The 25,203-nt window shown below is 42.2% G+C and overlaps 1 protein-coding gene across 5 annotated transcripts in view; it reads right to left on the reverse strand.

Moving 5' to 3' along the window:
- Positions 1-25,203, reverse strand: part of SORCS1 (sortilin related VPS10 domain containing receptor 1) — a gene marked incomplete at both ends in the record, with an annotated part of 468,623 nt that overhangs the window by 12,172 nt on the left and 431,248 nt on the right. For all 5 annotated transcript variants that reach the window (XM_079793712.1, XM_079793713.1, XM_079793716.1 and 2 more), the window contains 3 exons: positions 10,869-10,968; positions 19,144-19,275; positions 24,256-24,368. In XM_079793712.1, coding sequence (XP_079649838.1) covers positions 10,869-10,968; positions 19,144-19,275; positions 24,256-24,368 — 345 coding nt within the window. The remainder of the gene's footprint in view (positions 1-10,868; positions 10,969-19,143; positions 19,276-24,255; positions 24,369-25,203) is intronic.

Consider the following 25,203-nt stretch of genomic DNA (forward strand, 5'->3'; position numbering starts at 1 on the left):
TGTATTCTAGAGAAAACCATCCCTGAAAGATGACAAAAGAGTTCTGTGGTCAAATACTTCTCAGAAGTGTTAGATGGGCATTCCCCATCTTGGAGATTCATGATGCTCAAGAGTGTATTATATTAAAAGTTCACAGCAATCTTGCGTGAACAAAACTAATTTAACTTTACATAGAGTTTCACACACTCATTAGACCACAGACCCATGTGCCACACAACACACGTTAGGAAATGCCTCCTCCTGAGCACCACTTTCCCCTTTGCTGCAGCCTTGGCTCTTTGTATGGTTATTTCCAAGTAGTAAAGTCCACACCGTGATGGCATCGCTGGGAAAGCCGTGTAGAAACCCTTGTTGCTGTCTGTATTCACTCTCATTCTATCCAAGAGACTTTCTGAGCGAGCGTCTATCTGCACTATGACCCTGACACTTTGAACTGTTATTACATCCCTAATCCAGAAGTTTGTGCTATCAAAAAGTTGCAAAAGCAAGTTCACCACAGCTTGATTTTCTTTTTCTCTCTTTTTTCCAAAGAGATCCAAGCCAGGCTTTTAGTGACATGCCTTGAATATCATAAAATCCATGTGGTCTGAAATATCTTTTTTAGAAATTGAGGTGGTCTGGGCATATAGAGAAAGATTATCTAGAGTGCAGAAAGGTTTACATGTTCAGAGCACACTCACTTGTCCAATAGGCCTTCTCTTTAGTTCAAATCCAATCCAGTTGGGGAGTCTTAAGGATGGCTATGCCCTACTGAATTGAAGCCAAGATCTTGGAGGCCAGATTGAGTGGGAATTCCCAGGGAAGCACTAATGACTCATGAAGCACTGCTGCTAATCCTAAACTTTGGGTAAGTCTCTAAGAACATCTAGTCACCAGATGTTGAGGTCACTTGGCCAACTAATAACAACCATGGGTACCACAAAGACCAAGCTTATCACCATGATGAACAGACAGGAAGAGAAGGATGCCTTTGTTTTCTAGGAATGAAAGTCAAGGAAGAATCCTACTTCCTGAGTAAATAATTCCTCAAAGTATAGTTAACAGACTGTCTGAATAGAATCACGTGGAAAACTTCTTAAAAAGCAGTTTCCAAGGGTTCACTTGAGAAAACATACATCAGTTTCTGAGAGGTAGGTCCCAGAATATGTAACAAGCTCCATAGGTCATAATTATGCATCTGGGTTTGAGAGTACCACATGGAAGGCCCCATCTACTGTTACTCATAAAACATCCAGTCCTTGTCTTTAGTGTGTGCTTGAACTTTATATTCTCTGGGTCACTAAAACAAAACAAAACAAAACAAAACATAACACAAAAATACATGTCTTTATTGCTAACAGTGGCTCAAGCTGGCTATGGATAAATTGCATTGCTGGGTCAATTCTCTACTTCTATCTGTGTCCAAGCCTTGGACAATTTGACTTTGAAGCTTCTCCCACCAAGAGGTGACATATGTTCCCTCACCCCTTGAATCTGAGCTAACATTATAAGGTGATTTGGCAGTGGAATGAAATGGAAGTGATGGTATGCCAATTGTGAGCTTCCAGGCCTTGAGTACTTTCTCTCTCTCTGCCCCTCCCAGAATCCTGTCACTGCAAAGTGTGAACAAGCCTGGAGAAGCCTGCTGAAGGATGAGAGAGCACATGGAGTGGAGTTTAATAATTCCAACTGAGGCCATTCTAGAGCAGCTTACATCCAACTGACCCCCAACATGTGGGGCAGCCCAGCCAAGGTCAATTGAGCTCCCTACCCAACAATCCATAGCTGATTGTAGACACACAATAAACACAGACCAGAACCACCCAGCTGATTCGTAGTCTCATAAGCAATAACACATGCTTATTGTTAAGCCACTGAATACCTAGGTGTTTGATTGCGTAGCAATAGGTTATGCATATCTTCTTTCCTCAAAACTCTTCTCTTCCTGCTGGTTAAATATCCAAGGAGCAATTCTCATCTTTGGGTTCTACTTTATCCAATTCTTGTTCTGGCCTTCTGTCCCCACTGATAGGGTAGCAGGGTCTAAGTACGATGACCGTAAATGTTCACTTTTAAACCAGAACACTTTGAAAATGAAAGGGAGTGCTATTAAAGCTTATGCAGACACAATAGATATAACCCAATAGTCTTGGCTACTCTAGGTATAAGGAACTTGGTGTTTAAGAGGTAGCTTTTCCCAGGTTCTGGAATCTTCTCTATATTTTATATGTATTTCCCTGCCTTCTTTTTTCACTGCCAGTTTTTCTTGACTATCTGCCTTGCCCTCCCCTTGGGAAACAGTATCATCTAACTACCATTTATTTCTATCCTGACGCATGTTTGTGTACTGCCCATGAGTTGTTCATCTGATCACTCCTTCCCCCTTGACCACCTCTGCCCAAGAGTTTCTAGGTACACCCTCAAGCCTGGCCAATTCAGGCCAGTTACCCTGTGCTCATTTCAGGCCCTTTAATGAGGCCAGAAAGTCAGAAAATGGTGAAGACAGACTCTGCTAGAAGCTAAGGAGCAACCTCATTGCGGGTCCCTGGCACATTTATGGAAAATATCACATTCATTTAGTCACACTGGGGATGGGGATATGTTTAGATATCTTCACATCTGTTATTACTTATCCTAACATCACATCAGCTCAATAACTGGCAGAAGCCACTGGGTCTATGTGTCTGTGAAAAAGCCTAATTGCTTATAGAGGGGAAAAAACTGTGTTTAGTTTTGGGAAAAATACAATTAGCATGCCTTTAGTCACAAAAGACTTGTAAATGACAACTGTGTAAATAATAAGAAAACCAGAGACTAAAGAGACAGATCAATTTATTGGCTGTGGAAGAATTTCACTAGTACTAATTGCATCCCTAAATGGAAAATGTCACTGCAACAATTTGTTTCACTTTACAGTTCAGAGCTCCACAACGCCACAATCTGGCATCTGCATCTATAACCATGTGGCTTAGATTATATTGTATTTTCTAAAGCTTCTTGACCAATGTTAATTCTACCTTTAAGTGGAAGGGGTCTTCCTCAGTGTGAAACTCTCACACCGGATTCACAACGTACCCTGACCTAGGCTGGAATTCTGACTTCCTTATCCCCTCCCACATTTACTCATAACATAGCCAGTGATAGCAACGGCAGCCTGCAAATATTAATTCTCTAATATCTCTGCGATACTATCTTTTTTATTACACCTGAAAAAGGAATTAAACCAGTCAGCAGCAACGATGGATGGAGGCCGAGATAACAGTTTTATGAAAAACCCACACATATCCTTGACAAAGGACAGTTTTCCTAGAACAGAAGGGCTTACGCAAGACAACTGCTAGACAGACGGGAGGGGGTGGATGCAGTTACTGTGTATTTTTTTTTTAATTCAACCTGAGATTTGAGGCTCTTCCCTTGAGAAATAATAGTAACTTTTCTCTTTTTAAAAGCGTATGTCTCAGAAACTCCAGAAGGGCAGTGACCCCACTGAAAAGCTGAGGGTTGATGAGCACCCTCATTCTCCAAGACATGCAGAAATATAGTGAGAGGCAGATGGATCATTTTCTGCTCATACTAGCACATTAACGGCATCTAGCAAACATCATTTGTTTAACTTGCATAAAACTCATGGCTCTCCAAGCACATCTGCCACTAGGACTCCAGTGCAACTCAAATCATTTGTCAGCTGCTTCATGGCCTCAGCGTTTGGCTGGCCTTTGCCATTCATCTAGATTATGGATGGAGTATATCTCAGATCCGGAGACATGCTTCATTTTTCTCCCCTTACTCCCACTGTCGTCTACGCAGGCTGCCAATTAGGTTGGCACCAGATATGCCGAGAAATTAGATTTTAATGTTGATGACGAATTTCCTCCTACACTTAATATCACAGCCCCCCACTTTTTTTTTTTTTTTTTTTAAGCATGCCTCTGCTTTACTGGATGCCCTCAGTTATAAATCAGATTTATTGCTGGAGATGGATGGGCCCCTTTCCTTGTTATGCAGATGAATTTCTGTCCCAGGAATGTTGAGATTGGTGAAGGGCAGGGCGGGCTGCGTGGGCAGCATCCTGGGAACTTGTTAAAACTGTAGATTTCCAGATATCACTCCCTGGGATTCTCATTCAGGGGGTGTGTGCCGTGAGGCCTGGGAAATCTCTGCTTTGGTGAAGCTTCCTAGGTAACAGTGGTGCAGAGTTAGGCGCAGGAACAGCGTCTTTATAGCAGGGACCTACAGGAGGTTATAAAGAGTTTCCAAACCACAAACAGCGTTTCATTTATCCCACATGTATCCAGGGAACCTGTGGGCTCCACCTCTTCTAGTCCCTCTCTGTAGAGGTCCTGCTCCCCAAGTTTCAGATTATTTGCCCAACAAATAAATCCTGTGAAATGCAAATGACCTTGGAAGTGCTGTTGTTTGTAATTTAGTACGAATCACTCTAGTTAGGTTTTATGTTCTCAAATAGGATGCTAGCCCATTCTTTAACATCTATTCTCATGAAGAATCTCATCTATTCTACCAGAGAAGAATCAACAAGGTTTTAAGTTTCTTCTCCCCTCCCCTCCACCCGCCCCCCATCAAATAAATTACCATCTGTTGCCACTTGACTTGAAAACTTCTTGTAAATGTGTAAATAATTTATTAAAAAAGAGAAAGGATTATTGATTGTTGCCCAAACCTATTTTTTAAATCCCTTCATCTGTCCCTTCTTCCCTTTTCCATGTTTATCATATTTTATTATCTCAAAGTTTCATTAACAAAAGGTTTCTCACTAGCATGCATGGATGATAAACAACAAAGTTAATAATATATAAGACATATTTGTCTTCCCCACATTTCTTTTTCCATAAGTACCTACAGAGATGAAATGTTCTGCATCAGATTGAGAGCCTTCCTGTGAGTCTTGCTGGAAAAAACAACAACAGCAAAAACAAACAAAAACAAAAACCCTCTCCCTAAGATGACATCATAGCTCTTAAAAAAGAATACAATTAAGTACAAAATAATATACATAAGTGAATAAATAGAAGGCCAGGGTAAAAGACTGGATGAGAGAGAACTCAAGGGAGATGTCACAAATGGCGTGAAGAAGGTCCAGCTTGTCTGATAAAGTGAGGATAGTGCACCCTAAGGTGTGTGACTTGAGAGCTCTGTCATGAGGTGAGGGTGCTCTCTGATACTGGAAACATTCCCCTCAGGGGCCAGAGCAGGAAAAGAATAGCCAATAAGTTACACCTGCTTTAGTCTCTTTCAGGAACAGCCCCTCAAGCCTGCCCTACTCCTGTAGTCTCTGGAATCTCTTGTTCCAGAATACAGAACTCTCATTTTCCTTTAACCTACTCATTCCCACAATGTGCGTATAAATGATTATAATATGTAATGAAGGGATACCTGACACAAGAAAAACACAGAGATGGGTTTTCCCTGGATGCTTATTAGATAAATGAATGCTAGGCTATTCATTTATCAATTATTTGGTAAGAAGCAGCATCTCATAGAACAGGTTCAAAATTAAACAAACTGAATCTGCAGGTAAGTGGGAGAACGAGATTTTGAATATATCTCTTCAACTTAGAAACTGATTATACATCTAATAATTTATAAAGCAATATTTATTGAGCACCTGATATGTTGCAAGTTCTCTGTTGGGTACCATGGTGGAGACAATATTAAGATATGCTAAACTGTGTCCTTAAGAAGTTAAATAAGAGTGATGATAAGGATGATGATGGCAACAATAAAGATTTTAAAAATCCATGTGAGCTCAGACAAGGGATAGATAAAATCCAGGGAAAGGTCTCTAGAAAAGATTCATGCACATGTTGGCATTGAGTTGAGCCTTAAAATAAAAATAGACTTAGGAGATGTAGACAGATGGAGAGGGGGGAGAAGTAGTCCAGTTGGGAATAGCATGAGGAAAGGTACACTTTAGTCAAAACACCAGTGTGTCCAGTCCAATACCAGTTTGATAGATGTCTACTCACTTTTCCAACTCTCTGGGTTGTTTTGTAACATTTTAGCCTTTTTCTGCTAAACATCGATGCCAGCTACCATTAGGTTCTAAAAGCCAAAGAGAGCTACCCTGGCCATGGCCCTCCCTCAAACTTCTCGACAACACCTTCTCATTCTCTCCCCATTCTCACACATTCTCACACCTCTCCTTTCTGCAAAGAGGATTTCAGAAACATATCTGTCAGGAGTGGTATGGTCTCAAGAGTAATTGCACCAAAAATGGAGAAGTAGAGGAATAGCTGAGAATAAACAAGGACTGCTAAAACCAAGTTTAGCTCAGCTTAGATATCAAAGTTAATGAATTCCCCAAAAGACCATGAGAGTGTCGGTGGGAAACAAACTCAACCCAGTCTCTAATGACACCCAGGTATCTGGAAATGCTTACCTTGTGTTCCCATAAAACCCAACAGGGAGCTGAATTTGAGACACAAAATAAGGCTAGTAAATTCCTGAAAGGAGACAGTTCTTTTTCCTTGGAGACAAACCAAATTATGCATTGCCTCTTTCACCAGCAACATATTCTGGCTCAAACATTTTTAAAAGAAGGCTGCTGAACATCTGCTGAGCAATTAATGGAATGCAGCAGTGTGCTATAATGGTCCCTGGGAAGGTATTAGCAATCCTGCTTATGAGACATGAAATGTTGCAAACAGTGGCCCTGTTTCCTTTTTTGTTTTTTAAATGTGTATTTTCTTCTGCCTGCTGCAGGAGGAAAGAAGGGAAAGGCAGTTGAGGTAAAAGATCTGCATCAAATACTCTTCCTCATTGTTTTTTTCTTTTCCCCAGGTTTCTTTCTACCCATAAATAGGAATGTGTTCATTTCAACTTAATAAAAGAAATTGTGGCAAGTGTCTCAATGCACTGATTCCCCCACCCCACATGCCAAGCTTTCTATGTGCAAAGGAACTTTCTCCACTGTCTCAAATAGATATACTCTACCACCCTGTTCAAATAGTTTTTAAAAAATCATACAGTTACAGCTAACTTAGTCACAATCTCCAACGGACAACTTGGCCCACATATATTCTACTTCTTTATCACAATTACTGAAATACTAATCTTAACACAAACATTGTCTTTTGTATATAGAAGTCTGGCTGAGTGACTTTGTACCTGTGCCTACCACCAGTTCTAACACTATTATGACAAGCATGGCTAAACTCAATATAACAGAAGTTTCCAAGACTCAGTTATTGAGGCAGCCCTTCACATTCTTTTCCTTTACTCTTCAAACTGGAGCTAGTTATTTAAATATAAGTCTGCATCTACCCCAATCCCTGAGCCAGTTATAACAGGAAGCTCAATAAGCCAGTTGATTTGGTTTGGAATTACAACGCCAAAAGGTTCTACTATCAAATCTAATAGGGAAGAGCCTCGAACAGCCACAATGGTTGGAAGTCAAATATTTTTCTCACTCTAGCCAAATTGGCCCCATTTAAGATTGGACGTCTGCCTTAAACTGAATTGTTGCTGTTGTTGTCTCATTCTTTGGCAACCTCACATCATACATACCTAGACTGCAGGGGGCTCTCATTCAAATCTCAGTGTGCTTACCCGAGCTCCCAGAAATATCCCTCTCTTTGGCGGGTCCTTCTTCCCAGAGATCTGAGTCCTGCTCTCCAAATTCCCCGTTATGAAATAAACTATGAGCATTAATTAGAGAAACTTTCCACATCTTCCAAATTTTGCATTATTCCTTGCCACCGAGAGCTAAAACTGATAACAATAAACCCGTCATTGCTATGGGGAATGGGCTTTCTCTCCCACATGGATTCATGGATGACTCTGCTGTATCCCTTTCTCTGGCCAAGCCACTGGCCAAACCAGTTTCAATTAAATACCTACTTTTTTATTCTTATTTTTCATCTTGATCCCAGCTCTATACCAGATGTCATTAGAGAAAGGCATCCTTAAGAAACATTTGAGGTAAGATTTTAAATTCAGCAACATGATCTGACCATCTGACCGTCTTTGGAATGTGATATGACAATGAGGTAAATAAAAAACCAGGCACATAAAATGCCTCATAGATGAGTGGTTTGGGAGAGGAAACAAATGAAATGTTAGTGGCCCCTAGAATTATAGACTGGGAAAGTAGGTTAGGTCTCCATCTTGACCTGTGATGCTCCCCTTTCCAACAGAGGCCCCTGGTAAATAACAGGGGAGTGTTTCCTAAGAAATCAAGGCACCTGAAAGCAAAACATACTGCCTGAAGACAGTGCTTATTTAGAAAGTGAGCGTGCTGTAAAGCGAATTTTGCCTCCCAAGGGATGAAGTAAATAAGGTTCAGTCTTCCCCCTAAACATACTGGACCATCATTTAAATTAAATAAACCAATAACCTTTTTTTTTTTTTTTTTTGGTTAATCCTCACCCAAGGATATTTTTTCCATTGATTTTTAGAGACAATGGAAGGGAGGGAGGGAAAGGGGGCAGGGGAGAGAAAAACATTGATGTGAGAGAGACACATAGGTTGGTTACCCACATGTGCCCCTACTGGGGCTAGGGACCGAACCCACAATCCAGGTATGTGCCCTTGACCGAGAATCAAAACCATGATATTTGGTTTGCAGGCTGACACTCTAACCATTGAGGCACACTGGTCAGTGCAGTAAACCTATTTAAAACAATTTCAAATAGTTACTTTCTACTGATTTGACAAAATTTGTCAGTGGCTTGGCTATTACCATGATAATGTTTCTGGACATTGTTCATTCACTTTAACCAGCTATGTGTAACAGTCATGTGTCAGTCACCACTTCACCAAAGACCAACGGTCAACCTTCTGGGTAGGAAACAGCCAATTTAGATCATCAAATGCCCCAAGATAAGCAGGCAGACCTTTAGCTTAGGGGTTGCTACTTAATAGTTCTGCTTTCATACACTTCCTTCATTTCTTCAGGGCATTTTCATCAGCAATATAATTCAGAACATGGCATTTGTTAATTTGCTTCCTGCCCAGCTTTCCCTTGTGATGGAAGCTTCATGAGGGCAGAGACTGTTCCATTCAGAGAACACGGCTTGGCTCAGAACAGGCAGGCACTCAATAAATTTCTGTTCAATGGATGCATTAGGATAGCAAGCTGTAGAATAACAAATCAACCCGACTCAATCCTCCTTCCTCTTATAAGTCATCTTCCTCAAGTGACCCTCAGAATTGGTCATACCTCTGCTCAAAGGTCTTTTAGCCTTCCCAAAGCCCAGCCAAGGAAGTACACACTGCCAAGCCTGGTGTAGTTCCACACTCTACCTCCATATCCCAGGCTCAGGAATAGTGACTTAAAAGTTGTTTTTATTGATTTCAGAGAGGAAGAGAGAAGGAGAGAGAGAGAAACATCAATGATGAGAGAGAGAGTCATTGATTGGCTGCCTCCTGCACATTCCCTACTGGGGTTTGAGCTCACAACCTGGGCATGTGCCCTGACTAGGAATCAATCTGTCCCTGACTGGGAATCACCATGACCTCCTGGTTCATAGTTCAACTCTCATCCACTGAGCCACACCAGATGGGAAGGAATAGTGAGTTTTAAATATTCATTCTTTTAAGGCCGTGGGATTATTTTTTAACAAAAAAAATTATGAAATCATAATATAAGGAAAAGATACAATATAAGCAGAAAAGAGGCCAAGCTTCTTGGCCTTCCTATAGACCTAGGCACAGCTCCAGAGTCTCCAGGAAATCAGAGACTGAAGTTGGAAACTCTTGCTCTTTGCCCCCACTTATTCCATGTTCCTTCCTTGGTCTTTGGTGTTTAGAATATCTCTGGCATTTCATCCTAACCATCCATCCACCTTCTCCAAGATCCTTTCCTGTATCATTTTGACTGGGTATAATTTATTTCTGATTTACAATTCCTATACAACTTTGATAATAATATAAGGAGTAAAAAGAAAAACACATATAATAGCTAACTATCTGCCAGGCATTACTCTAAGTGCATTATTTAAATTAACGTAATCCTCACACAATCCCACCGACATAGGTGCTACTGCTATGTCTAAGGCCCAGAGAAATTAAGACTCTTCTCAAGTTCTATATAATGAGTCAGTGATGGGGCCAAGATGAAAACCATTGGTCTGGCTGCAAGATTGAAAACTCTAAGTGCTTAAGTATTCCCTTTTGCCACTCTACCTGAGCATATTTGCATGTTACTCACTGAGATACCCCACCACTGCCCATCCCCCTCCTGCTCCAGAGCACCACCACCACTGCTTCAGCAAACTTTGCCCCATCACAACCAGATCATATTTATTTTTGGAACAAAGATCATTTCCTACTGTACCAGCACAGTACTTCGCAAAAATAAGTACTCGATAAATATTAATTTGATTTAGTATTAATACAACCAATGACAGCTATTTCTATTTACATGGGATTACCTGCATTATCATTGAGACTTCTCTATAGCCTTAGCAAGAGGGTTTCTGCCTCTTACCTTCTATAGGTGAAGAAAGAACTCAATGACATTAGTTAATTTGTAAGATCATGACCAACTTGGGATTCAATTCCTGGCTACAGCTCTGTACAAGTGCTAAGTCCCAGGTATTTCCCCTGACTACTATATCTCAAAACTTTAAACAAAAATATTTGTAACATGAATCATTTGAAAATAAGGTTATGCAGGAAGACCTGGAAAAATGTTATTTGTAGAATTAACTTTATTTTTAAGATTTCTGTTCAGATGCAACTTGCTATAACTCGAGGAGTATGTATTTAGGTGAATCTTTATTGGTTTTCTCCAGGACTGAGAAAAAGCACTTTATTCTGTTGCCTTTCTGATAAGGAGAGGCACCATCTAGTTTTGTTATGATAAAAGGATAGATTGAGTTTCCCCTTTACTAGAGCCACTAGGAAAGACAGGGGACATGCAAACTGACCTGCTGTTAAGTGGGCTGCGTGGACGAGGACTTGGATCCCGGGTTTCAGCTCAAAGTGCACCGAGTTCTGGTTGAGCTTGTGGATCAGTAGTTCCGATATCTGAAAGAAGGAGTGTCATAGTGAATGCCACCAAAATGGCCATACTGACTATAAACAAATGTGTTGAGAAATAAGTATTGCATTTACCAAGGCATTCCCAATAGTATGCTTGTGAATTATATAAATAAGTTTTAATAGGATGAGTTTTTATTCCAGAATATGCAGAAATAATCATAATTATTTTTTAAAATGTATTTTTATTGATTTCAGAGAGGAAGGGAGAGGGAGAGAGAGAGAGAAACATCAATGATGAGAGAGAATCATTGATCAGCTGCCTCCTACATGCCCACATTAATCCACTGAGTTGCAGAAATGACACACTTGATTCTTTCAGCAGGTAAGCAGGGTCAGGTGGCTTTGTTTTGAAGCTGAAAGTCCCTTCTGGAAGCCTCTGCTTGGTAACAGAGCGGACTGCCCTGCGGATGAACTTCTTTGCTGGAGGACGGTCAGTGACCTGTGGCTGAGCACCTGGGATCCGTGCAAGCTCAGCCTCTCTAACGTTTCCATTTGGCTCACCATGCAGAAAAACAAGTTCATCATACAATTATATCGAAAACAGCTTTGTTCTCTATATTAGGCTATTCTTTTCCCTGGGCACTGGGTATCTTTCATTATGCTCTGGGTTTACAGGAAGAGCGGGTTTCTAACACAGACTGAAGAATGTTTTTTCTCTGGGTTCTCTATATTGTTGCAACACCCAGTTCCCACTCTACCTTGTTCTTCTCATTCAATTTGTAAGGTCTTTATAGGAATTTGACCCTGCTTTTTCAGTGGAGGTCAATTATAAATGTTTTGGTTATGAAATAAACACAGGTACACATATAGAAATGTGTAAATATATATGAAATATAGATAATCATGTATGTATAAAATATATATGTTTATCTACATGTTATGTAGATGTGTACATGTGCACACTTATATTTATAGGAAAATGTTTTAACTCAAATAGGAAAGACTTGTTAGAAGTAATTAAGAAATTGCTCTGTGTTGTGGAGTCCATCACGTGGACAAAAGGGGATATGTATTTGCCAGAGACTTTTCTTTTTCAACCAGGTGAAGTGATATATTTCTTATCCCTGAGGATGTTTTTTTCCTCACGTGAGAAATATAAACAACTAAACAAGAAAATAGAGTTCATCAGAATATCATACTTCTAGATAGTCCCTTATGAATATGACGAACTTCCCAGATTTTTTATTTGTTTTCATTTATAACATTGCTTCATTGGCTTTATCTGTGTCACTGACCAAATTAAGCAGGCTATGAAAAAAATCATCCAACAGCAAAAGGTATGTTTCATATATTTAACTTGTATCAAAGGACATGCAATGAAGAACACATCATTTGCGGGAAAGAAATTATACACGGAGATAAAACTAAATAAAATTCACCTTTCATACAAGAATAATTTCAATAAGAACCATGTGCTTCTCTACTCAAATAAATGAGTGTCAAACTGTTGACAGTATTTTAACGTTTTCCAGGCCACTTACAGAAGTGTTTTCCTCTATTGTTTCCATCATGTCAATGGTCATGTATATGTTTTAAGTATATTATCTATGCATTGCACAATTTATATTGGTACAATTGCATATTTTTTATTGTGGTTTTTTAACTCCGAATCTTTCAGGTGTTAGTGCTGGTATCTGCTTGGGAAGGAACATGGACCTTACAGGATATACCTCAGTTTACCCAGTTGATATTTGAAGAGTTGAGTCTAGACTGCAATATTGTATGACTCTTAGTCCCTGGGCATTTTCATCAGAAACATTTTCCTTTAACCAGCTGAGGAAGAAAGAGAGCAAAAGATATTTGGAAAGAGGAGGAGCTGGGCAGGCTTAGGAGGTTTTACAGACACATTTCATTAATTACTCTGCCATCTCTTATTCACCAGTGAAGCCCACATCTTGTAACTCCAGTCCCATGTTGGCTGACCAGCATGAGCTACGGGAATAAGCAGCTCCTAACCTTATCCTCAGAATGGCCACAGTCTGTTTACCAGTTAATATAATGTGCGTTTGGGAGAGTCTTTGGCTGTGAAGGGAGTAGAATAAACTGGAATCTATAGAAAAGTGTGGTGAGAAGGACAAAACCTTGCATGATAATCAAGTGAAATAATGTGTGCTTGCTGGGAGATTGGACCGGCTGAAGCAAGTTAAATTTACTTTTATTTTCTGTACAGTGATAGTGTACTGTCTTAGCAAATCTCATTTATCATTTGTTCTGTCACCCCCCGCCCCTCTGCTGCTGACCTACACAGTCCATTTTCTGTTCTCCTTCAGCTAAATAATCATGACCAAAGAAATAACTTATTATGCTTGGCATCTGCCAAGTGGTAGAATAGGCCTGTGATTCACATATAACTCACACTTCACCCAAAGTGCCACTTCAGAAGACAGTGGGGACTCAAGAAAATACTTAAAAAGCTACCTTCAAGAAGATGCAGGGGGAGGGACCTGCTGAAGGGAAAACACTAATCTTCTCCATATCTTCTTCACAAAGTATGAAATTTAAGTGTAGCAATGACAGCAAGCTAGGTGAGGCTGAAGTCACTATGTTAAAATCTCCAGGGCCTGAAGCACTGTAGGTGCCTTTCTTGCTCAAACTGCAGGTCGGCAGTGGTGCTGTACTCATTTTGATCACCCAGTGATACAGGCTGGTGTAGCAGCGCCCCTCAGTGCTGCATTCACAGCACCCTAGGAGGGCAAAGGAGTTTGCAGATGGCATTTGGATACCTCAACTTGGAAGTGACGCATCTCACTTCTGCTCCCAAATCATTGGCCAGAATTAGTCACATGGGTCTGCCCATGGAAGAGAATTGTGGGAACAACCCTACCGTGTATCAAGAAGTCAGGGATCTGGGAATATGTAGTCAATAATGGTGATGGTTACTACACAAAGAACACATTCAACATCTAAACCATTTTAATAAAACAAACTGGGGGCAAACACAGACTCAGATTATTAGAATGGTAATGTCAAACACCGAAACATGAAAAAAGAGAAGTAGAAGGACAACAAAGCAGTTGATAAATTTATAAAACATGTAATGCAAAGAAGTGGTAAATGTGAAACTATAGATTCAAAAGGGGCTTTAGCAGACTTACCAATGGCAAAGCTACATTGGGCTAAAATACTAGTGCTTATCTCTGAAGTTGGTAGAAGGAATGGAAACCTTACTAAATATAAATAGCATCCTGGTGCCATATTTAAAGAGAGACGTGCCTGGAATGACCTTGGAGCTGACCTACTCAATCAATCTTGATTCTGTCACATTATTAAGGTCCCTTCAACTAGCAATTGAAGAATCTTTCTTTTAGATTCAACAGAGGAAGATCTTCTCCAACTCATACAATTAGTGGGGAAAACAATGGAGCCAAACACTAATTCTAGTTAACACTAGCTCATCTATTTCCATTCTTTCTTAGGCCAAAATAATCAGTGTGTTGAAAGTGCCTACGAAGTTTCCTGGGTGATATAAGGAAGAAATAGATCGGCCATACACACTTCCTCCTCTCGTATTCCTCAGAACCAGCTCTAAGCTCGGTCTCCTTTTTCCATGTTACTTTTGGGCCAACTCTTACCTACTCTACTTTTAGTTATAGTTTCTTGCTTTAATGATCTTCCTGTGAACTCCAGGGTATTTCTATGGTTCAACTACCCACATTAATAAATCCAGACAAAGTAGACTCTGTGGGCATATAAAAAATAGTCTGAGTTTATGAATTATATTTCAGAGTAAATGTTTACTTCCTTAAAGGGCGGTCAATAGACTGTTCCATTTTCAGAGGCACCTTTCCTTTCCCTGAATCTTAGACACTGCATCTGTGGTCAAGTGTATATGAGAACCCAAGTAACTGAGGAGCCAATACATTCTTGGTGGTTGACATTTTTCCCATAGTCGTTTTCTTCCTTTTAAGTGTTTTCATGCCCTTTACAGATTCTGCAAAAGAACCTGAAGGTTCCCTATCTCTCCAGCAAAGCACCCCAAACAACCTTGATAGAGCAGGATGCTCTTTCCTCCCTCCAGGGAAGCCAGACACAAATCAGCTTACCTCTGGAGGGGAAGGATTGCTCTACATCTGAGCAGCTGGCCTCAGGATAGCAGAATGTGCTGTCCCTGATGAGGCCAGCAAAGGGCAAGCCAGCTTCTCCTCACTCACTGGAAATCTGAAATCAAGGCGGGTGGAACCCTCCCAGACAGAGGTCACTTGATTAACCCGGCCCACGTTACTTGATAACAAGGTCAAGTACTTCTCACTGTGAGGGGATTTTCAATTTATTTCACAGAAAAGATAGCTCAGTCTAAGCCATCATCCCTCTCCCCTGGGAATGCTGTTAGGGGAAGCTAAAGGAGGAGAGGCAGGAGCCCTTTGCTGGGGCCTTGTCCTTACAGTCTCCAGGGTCCATCTGGCCGGGGTCCCACTTCTTCCCCTGCTAGGGTGTCCTATGCTGTATCTTTACAAGAAAGGGGCCAGGGCATTAAGAGGAGGGATAAGGTCAGTCCTTCCCAAGTTCCATATGGGATTCAGAGTACAGCCTTCAAATAGGAGGCAGGGGATCCTTTTGTTTGATTTGGCTTTGAATTCATTTAAAATTTCTGTATAACTTACTGCAGAGGGAGTCAGTTGATTTGGCCTGCCCAGTGTTCCTTCCTTCTTACTATACTTTTCTTTAAAGAACCAAGTCCTTTATGATCTTAGTCCTTGATTTAGGAGCCCCCTCCACCTACATCCCTGATCCAGGGAGGGTATAACCCATCAGAGTTGGCACACTCTATCCCTCTGACCATTGGGCGAGTTAAGAGATAGATGTCCACTTCACCCAAGTCAGGCCAGTGGGAATTGTCAACCTGGGCTCTCATGATGCAATCAGGTGGCACTGGATGGGATTAACAGCTGACTCAATAGCAGCTGGGAGTGCCTGTGCCCACTCTTACTTTCCTAAGTGTTAGCTTCATTCTTAGGCAGACTTCCCATGTGGCAGCAAAGAACAGGGATAGAAAAAAGAGGGAGAGGGGAAGAAAGAGGAGTAATTTGATGACACTTCTGAGTGACCCAGAATTCACCCATGCCTGAACCATAGCCTTAGATTTCTCAACTAAATAAGCTCATAACTTCACTTTTTCCCTTCAGTGTGTTTGCATTTGATAGCTGTTAATTGAATTCAGAAACACACACACAAATGCAAAACATATCTCATTCATTTCCTAGTATAGTGCATCAGCCTTGCTATTTCTGGGTCCACGGAAGTACAGTGGTATCCAAATCCAAGTCTGTAGCGTGGGATGTGGGGAGTAGGAGAGCACTAGACAGGAGACTCAGTTGCAGAAACAGAAATATAAGAGTTGTTTCACCTCAGGCAAGTCACACCTCCACCTTGGGGCCTGCATTCCTTCATTTGAAAGCCACTGAGTCAGAGAGAAGGGTCAAAGGACCCCTCTTTGGAGGAAAACTCCAGGTTTCTGATGGGCAACCCATGTTTCTCAGGTGCTTGACACCTGGCCCAGTTTTATATGTTGATCTCATTACTGCCCCCTTTCATCAGGATACCACTATTCTCCCCAACTAAGAAACTGATCTCATGTGCTTATTTTGGCATTTGTTTGGTTGCTGTATTTAGTTTAGTTTGAGCCCTTGAATGAGGCTGAAACACTGGCAAATTCCTTAAACAGAGTTACAACCTCTGGCTTGGTATTTTGTTTTCCTTTAATGCTATAAATCTGCATGATGACTTAGATGTGTCATCCTCACTCCAGTATAGTCATTCATACATGTTCTTTCTGTTTCTTACTGACCTTGTTCTCTCATGTAATTTCATTCATTAATCTTTTTCCCCTTACTCCCACCATCCTCTTTCTTCTAATACATGCCCTGACGGTATCAAGTAGTCTTAAATTATTTTTACACTTTCTATATTTTCTCCTCATAAACCTAACCACCATCCATTTAGCAATACTGGACATCCACTATAGGACAAGTACCTTGTGATATCATTTCTTTAATGATATCCCAAACACCCTCTGAGATGGATGTTTCTTTGGCTGAATTATTGAACTTTTCTGGTCCCATTTCCTTCATTTATAAAACAGAAGCAATGAATATCAGAGCTGAAACGAGAAACCTGGTTTACATTTCTCCAAACCTGTGCTCTTTCTAATAAAAGAGTTGGACTCCCTATATACGTGTCAAATGCTAAGTCACACAGCCTTCAAAGACGACGGCTGCCATCAGGTTTCTGATTAATGTTTTATTAATACCTGGTCCCAGGCTACCTGGGGACCATCCCCCAGCTTTCTGAGAATGCCTTTGTACGAGGCACTCAGACAAGACAGAGAAACAAGATTCCAGAGAAAACAGACAGTCAAAGCAAGATACATTCTTACACAAGTGAAACAAGTTTCATAGAACTTACCCCTCTACTTTCTACATGTTCCCCCAAGGAAACATCTAGAATGAATTATACTTTCAGAGAAAAATGGAAAGAATGAGAAACAGAGATGCACAGATGATATGGTGGCTATGGAACTTGCTGGCTCTAAACCTATACTATCCCATACTTGCAAAGATTATGATCTGGACTTCATGGACAGTCAGTAAGAGGAGGACCTAAAGGCCTCAGATCTCCTTTCCCGCTAGGTTCTCATTTGCAATGCTGAAATAAGAAATAATACATTATTTTTCTCCAACTAAATTGCAGGTGCAGGTGATAATTTGTAGAATGTGATGGGATGCTGAGTGGTGGTGCTGAGCAAGGTCAGATGCAAATCTGATGGGTTACCTGCTGCCCCCGCTTCCATTGCAGTTCACTATGAAGTTGGGGTCAGCAGGGCTTTCCATGACAGCTGGTTTATTACTTGCACCTGGAGAAAATGACAGAGGTGAGCCTTCTGCCAGGTGACAAGGGAAAGAAGGGTGTGTGCTAGAAAGTAGGCCATGCTGTAATTTGGGGTTGTTGTTATGGGTTCATTCTAAATAAATGGAAAAGCTCCAAGTACTAGAGGGAAAAAGCCAATATTTACCAAGTGCCCCAGAGAAATCCTATCTTTAATCTATTGGCCAGAAAGAATTAAGAAACTGAAGTCATATAGTTTCTAACAGTGTAACCAAGACATCATTGGGCAGAGAAAAAGAACAAGAAACATAACAGCAACATCATAATGATATCTACTACAGAGATTGGAGAGACTTGAATTTAAAAGGAGGGGCGGGAGGAAGTAAAGGGGACAGGTAGGAGAGAGAGAAACACACAGAGATACACAGAGACACAAACACACACAGAGACACATTAATATTCCAGATGTGGTGGACATGAGGAGGAAATGAACCCCAAATATTCAGTGGAGGTTGCCTGGAGCCAATATTACTAATTGGTTATCAGCACACATTAGGTCATCATCTTAACATAGTATGATAAAGAGGATTCATGATCTGTACAAAATTTGTACCTTTTATAAACAACTAGAGGCCCGGTGCACAAATTTGTGCATGGGTGGGGTCCAGCCAGCCTGCCCTGATGGGGGCCCATTGAGCCTAGCCTGTGGGGGCAGGGGGCTGCAGGCAGTTGGCTGGTCAGCCAGGGGGCGGGAGGGGGGGGATCGGGGCCCAGGTCAGGCTGGTTGGCTGCCACAGTGTGCATCATAGCCACCAGTTGTTTCAGTCGCTCTGGTTGTTCCGCCCTTCTGGTCACTGGATTTTTATATATATATATATAGATATCATGCATATGAAGTCATTTAATTCTCATGATACTCTGGTGATGAGAATAAGTAAGGTAAGATATAAATAGGTTCAGCCTCTGCGTTTTGTTCAGCCACTTGCCTTTTTCTAACTTAACATCTTGGACAGTTTGTCATGTCAATATGCATAGACTTATCTAATTCACTGTAAATGCTGTAGAGCATTCCAGTGTGGATATACTCTGAGTAACTGAGCCACGGCGTACAACAAACACTTGTGCATTGTTGTTTTTTTGTTGTTTGTTTTTTGTGAAGCTAGGATCAACGGGTTATGAAAAAGAAATGGAAGACCAGAAAGTCTAAGGCTCCACAAACAGTTGGTGCTCTAGCTCTCAAGTCCAGATCCCTGAGAGCTGCTGTGCGGGTGGTTAGACACTAGGAGGAGTATGGTGCAGGCCTCTGGGGAAAGCTGAAATGTCACCTGGGGGACTCACCTGCTCCAGATCCTCAGCTGACCTTTTGTTCTCTCCTGTTGGATCCTGATATGGCAGGACAAAGAGCTCAGCAGCCGTGGGTAAACCAGGGAGCACCGCCACCAGGATGTGGGGGCTTGGAACCCCAGTAGCCTGAGGGGAGACATGGAGGAGCATGTAAGTCCTGCAGGAAAGATGATGAGAAGGGGCCAAGCATCCAGCAGGGAGTGGGGGTGGGGTGGTAAGAAGACGCAAGGGGATGTGGGTGAGGTGTGCAAGCAGGGTCCTGGGTGTACTTTGTAGGAAAGGATGTGAGAGCCAGCACTGGGCTGCAAGCGCTGGCTCAGAGTCAGACTGTGTGAGGTTTGATCTCAGCTCCATCCCTGTGAAACCTTAAACACTTTATCTCCTCTGTACCTCCATTCTCTCAAGTAAAAAGTGGGGAGACTGGCAGTACTTATGAAAGGGTAGTTTTGAGAATTAAGTAAGTTGCACGTAAAGCATCTGTAGTCATGCCTGGGGATTCAAATGTTAGCTCTTCTTCCTACAGGGCATCTCCGGTGAGTGGACCTTGCCAGGAGAAGCCCTCACTTACTAAACGTTATCATCTGCCCCTCACACCTTAACCCATTTTAACCAAACCTCCTCCTTCCTGGTAGCACTAGAGTTACTCCTTCAAGTGGACCAGTCACATCTGGTTCAATGACTCAACCTAATATAACCCCCCATGTCACACCCCTCAGGCACCTGCTGACTTCTCCACATCACAAGAACCTGAGGACCAGCCCGTTTCATGAAGCATACTGAGCCCTCCCCTTTGCCATGCTGAATCCTGTTAAAATTATAGTTATCACTCAAGGACTTCCTCTTAGTTCATCTGATCTATTTTGAACGTATATCCCAGAGTTTCCCCTGAGTCTACTCTCCAGATAGTCCTAGAATTGATAGCTTCAACCCCAGCCATACTCTTCCTCGGTCAGTCAGAACACCATTGTTTCACTAGGACTTCCGACAAACATGTCAAAAAGGACCTTTTCATTTTCAGCCATAAAATATCAATTCTACATGTGGATGACTCAGGGCGGTCCTTTCCCAGACACCCTGACTTGAAGCCTTCCATTTGCCTCTGACATTACACTCCCCTCCCCATGTATTATCTATTCAGTGAGAGATCTTGACAAGTCAACCGCCACAGCAATGATCCTACTGGTCCCCTCCTGTTTAAATACCTGCTGCTAATATCCCAATTCAGCATTTATATACTCTCTCCCCTCAAGTTTTACAATAATCTCCCCATTTCCAGGAGTTTGGCTACTACTTCCAGATTTAGTTTCCTTCAGTCCAACTCAGACTATGTTAGCCTGCCTAAATTGTTGCAGTAATTCCCACTACCAACTGGATTGAATATACATTCAAAGTCGTCTCCAATATGGTCCTCCCCTTCCTGTCCAAATGAAATTAGCCACAACTCACACAGTCATCTTATGCTCCAGCCAAATGGAATCATATACAATTTCTCAGAATTACACCCTTCTCCTGAAAATGTTTCTGTGTGTTCCAGCTTCCTGGGAATGTCTTTTCTCCACATTGGCTGCTGAAACCCTACTCTCCTTCATGAGTTTTCTTTCTAAAGTCTGCTTGCTTCTATATATATATTTCAAGATTTCCAAATTAGGTGACTTTTGTTTGTTTGTTTCTGAACTCCACCTTGATTTATACTTTTTTCAAAGTTGTAAGACATCCCACGTATTGGGTCCTTCCCATGTGTCTAGCACTGTGCTAAGCAACTTAATACTTTGTAATGCAACCTTCCATGACAACTCTTTGAGACAATTATCATTATGCCCCTCTTTGTTGGTAAAGACATATCACAGGTTGGGGTCCTCAGGAAGCTGACTTGAGTTTAGCATTTGGGGTGTTTATTAAGGGTGCTCTTGGGATCAACAGCTATGGGAGTGAAGAGAAGGAAGCAAGAATGAGCAAAGGGAGAAGTTGAGCTGTGATGAAGGCCAATGGCAGCCTCGGGAGACCTTACAGGGAGTGAGGATGGTGCTTTAGGTGTGTGTGAGAGTAAGCCAGGCCCTTCTCTAACTGCATTAGTCACTGGATGTGAGCACTGACATGACCTGGAGCAAGGCAGGTGAAGCCTCTACCACAGCACTCCTGGCAGTTAACACAACAGTCTTTCCCCAAATGGGGATCTGGGCAATGCATCTCTATTTCTGTCATAGGACAGATGGCAGATGGAAGAAAGTGAAGCAATGGCTCAAGGCCACCTACTTAGTGAGTGGTGATGATTAGTCTGGGACTTGGGTCTGACCATGAAGCCTCTGTTCGTCACCAGTGCTCTACCACCTCCCTTTTCCTGACAATGATCACAGAGCAGTTCCTATCACTGCCAACATAATACAGATCTATGCTCCTACTAGATTTTTAACTCAAGATTGTCTAAACCATCCTTATATTAAAAACTGCCTAATGAAGACTTTCGGTGAAAGATCCCATGGTGAAATGTCAACAGAAAAACCCCATTTGGTAAGAAAATGGTGACTGATTTTTTTAAATTAAATTCTTTATTGTTGAAAGTGTCGCCCTAACCGGTGTGGCTCAGTGGATAGAGCGTCGGCCTGTGGACTGAAGGGTCCCAGGTTCGATTCCGGTCAAGGGCATGTACCTTGGTTGCTGGTACATTCCCAGTAGGGGGTGTGCAGGAGGCAGCTGATTGATGTTTCTCTCTCATCGATGTTTCTAACTCTCTATCCCTCTCCCTTCCTCTCTGTAAAAAATCAATAAAATATTAAAAAAAAAAGAAAGTGTCACATATGACATTTCCCCCATTGGGCTCTCCCCGCCCACTCCTGCCCCCCCAACACAGGCCCTCACCCCCCCTACTGTCTGTTTCCATTGGTTATGTTTATATGCATGTAAACATATAACCCTAACCCTAACCCTAACCCTAACCCTAACCCTAACCCTAAACCCTATTATACAAGTCCTTTAGTTGATCTCTTACCCCTCCCTCCCACCCTCCCCTGCCTTATTCTGTCATGTAATGAACAAGAAAAGTACAAATAAGTTGACTCCAAGTTGTACCACTTGTTGGGTTTCTTACGGTAAACTTGGCAATGTGGTATTTCAGGACTTAAGGAAATGGCCAAAGACAGGGTGGGGCACTAGGCACCAGGGGCTAGGTCAGTTGCCTCTTAGGACTGGGGAACTAGGGAATTTTCAAAATTCCCTCTATCCATCACAGCCTGTCCTGAGGGATGTTGAGCCTGTTTGTTCTGCATTGGGTTGATTATGCTATACCTCAGCCTAGAAATATTCTTGAGCAGTCATTTCTAGCCCACTGGACAGCTGGTGGAAAGGTGGAGGCCCAGGGCATCTGCTCCCCAGACAATAAATGTGAAGAGAAATCAGCCTGAAAAACTGGTCACTGCTGAGCTAATGCTTGGTTGATAAATCATGTGGGAACATTGAACAGCTGCCTGGGAGGTCTATAGGGACATGGATCCCTAGAATGTGAAGACTGAAGGAGGCAGGCAGTGAGTTCATTGAAGGGCAGGTGTCAGTCATCTCTCTTGGACAGCGGAGGAGAGAAACCAGTTATCACACCAGAGCCAAACAGCTCTAAGGACAGAAGGGCCTATTCCAGGGGAGCCTGTGGTCTAGCAGCTGCGCCCTCTGGTGGCCATAATGTTTAGCCTCCCATAATGTCATGGATGCTGAGTCCTGAAGACAAAGGTTGAGAAGGCATGTACCCAGAGGTGTTTCAAGATACCTCTTCCACACCACACTGTTCCACTTACCCCTGTTTTGCCATATATAATAAGACAAAGTATGGAAGCAGAGTGGGTGGTTATGAAACTATGAAATCAAGACTCAAACCTTGATGGTCTGACTCCAGAACCTGAATTGTAACTGTCACCTTGGACAAATTATGTCTCTGTGTTCAGTTTCCTTGCCTGTAAAAATGGGAATAATGATACTATCCATATCCTAAGCTAGTTTTTTAGTGATTAAACGTGTTAAAATTACAATGGCACTGAGAAGAGTTTTGGAATATTGTTAAGTGCTAAGTAAATATCAACAAAAATAATAGTATGAATATGGGACAGGCCTGCTGTTTGCTAAAAGGGTGGATGCAAGGTCTGTTTTCTGTGCAGGGTTATATGAATGCCTGTAGCCCATATCTCTTTGTGGCATTTACTATCATGTAATAGGTGCAGGAGAGAATGTACAAAAATATACACCTACACTGACTTTCCTTAGGGGCTAAGAATATACCCTAGGAAAAAGTCTCTCATCTCTGATTTTCTGGGTTTGTGCCATAAATCCAAGCAGCCCCATTAGCAGACATCCCTACTCTGATCATTCATGAAAGTGGAATACGCACAGGGCAGTGTGTCTAAAAGAAGGTATCTTCTCAAAATGCCAGTGACATTAGCTTAGAGAGGGATAAAGCGCATCACCTGGTCATTTTCCCAACAACCCCAGGGAGCTGTGTTTCACAGGTAACAACCCAGACGTTGGACTCAGAGCCTTCAATTCAACTTTCTACCTTCATCACTTACTAGCTTTGAGGCATTAGGCGAGTTAACCCCTCTGAACCTCAGTTGCTCAATCTGCAAAACGAGGACAATAATACCTTCCTGTGAGGGCTGTTGCAGGCAACAAATGCCTTTAAAAGAACTGGTCATAGAAGGATGACTAACCATCATGTTCCAAGTGCTCACTGTGCTGTTATGCTCACTGTCTGTGGAGCTGGGACCCAGGGCTGCTCTTACTAATTGGATTCACACTGTGTCTCTCAGCATTAAGACATGTAAAACCAGAAGCTGATTTTATACTTACTACTGGCTCATCATGAACTCTACCATATGACTATATCTCAAACTCCCACGCTCTTCTCTAAGTAGAGTTAACGGCCACATGTTTGTTTATAGTTTCACCCCCGGAAGCATCTATGATGCATCTGCAATCGCGGAGCTCAGCTCTGCAGATATCAGACAGATCTCCCAGGGGCTCCAGATCTCTCCTGTCATTGCTTTGCATAAGGATTCCCTCACCGTGAAGCTCTTCAGGGACAGTCCCTTCTCGGCCTGGGCAAGAGAAGGAACCGTGTGCACTCACTTCCACCAGGGACTTTTTGATGACTCGGCTGATGTCCCTCCTCCACTCGGGGATGTCCGGGTTGTAGTCGTCCAGGTTTGGAGAAAAGGACAGGCGAAGAGATCGAAATTCCTCTGGGGACACAAGAGTCGGGTGATCACTAGAAGTCAAGTAGTTCTCTCAAGAAGTCTGTATACTTTGCATTGTATGCAAAGCCCTAATGGAGGATCCATTTCCTCCACACTCACCGGAAAGACCCTGCTAGAAGGCAAATCCAATATCCCATCCCTGTTATCTCCCAGCTCCACTTCTTCCAGACCAAAGCCCTGGTCCCTGCTTCAGCCTTTGTCCATTGTGCCCCAGTTCCAGACTCTGTACTCCTGACATTAAATGACCTGGAGCGCCCTGAATGCACCTCAAGTTCATGACCCTGGGCCTTTGTGCACACGACCCCTTGCCTAGAATGCCCATGTCTCCCATCTTCCATGCAAAGTTAGAGCATTTACTAAATGAGGCCCTCTCCCATTTTGTCATAATTTTCTTTTTTATGGCACAACTGCATTTTGCACATACTTTCATTACTATTACATGATTGCATACTTGTAATTATTATTGTAGTCATTCTGTTGCTATTTTGCATTTGCATGACAGTTTTATGTAATGGAATTTAAAGCTCCTCAGTTCAAGGGTTTTCTTAGTTGTCTCCCTGGTCCCTGAGTTAGTCCCACTCCTCCAGGAAGTAGGTAGGATTACAGAAGTGAGGATTGTATGAGGAGAGAATTGGGGAGAAAGCCAGAGGAGCTTGAGCACCTCCAGACTGTGATGCACACATATGACGCTTTAGTGGGAGAGAGGAAAAAGGGTGGGTGACGGCTCTGCAGTCTGTGGGAGGTTCAGAAAGACTGTGGGGGAGTCTTCCAGCCAAAATCAGCCAGAGGAGTCCCTTGTGCCCCAGGAATGGAACTGCCC

The sequence above is a fragment of the Cnephaeus nilssonii genome (genome assembly GCF_951640355.1).
Source record: "Cnephaeus nilssonii genome assembly, chromosome: 16".
In the NCBI taxonomy this organism is placed as follows: Eukaryota; Metazoa; Chordata; class Mammalia; order Chiroptera; family Vespertilionidae; genus Cnephaeus; species Cnephaeus nilssonii.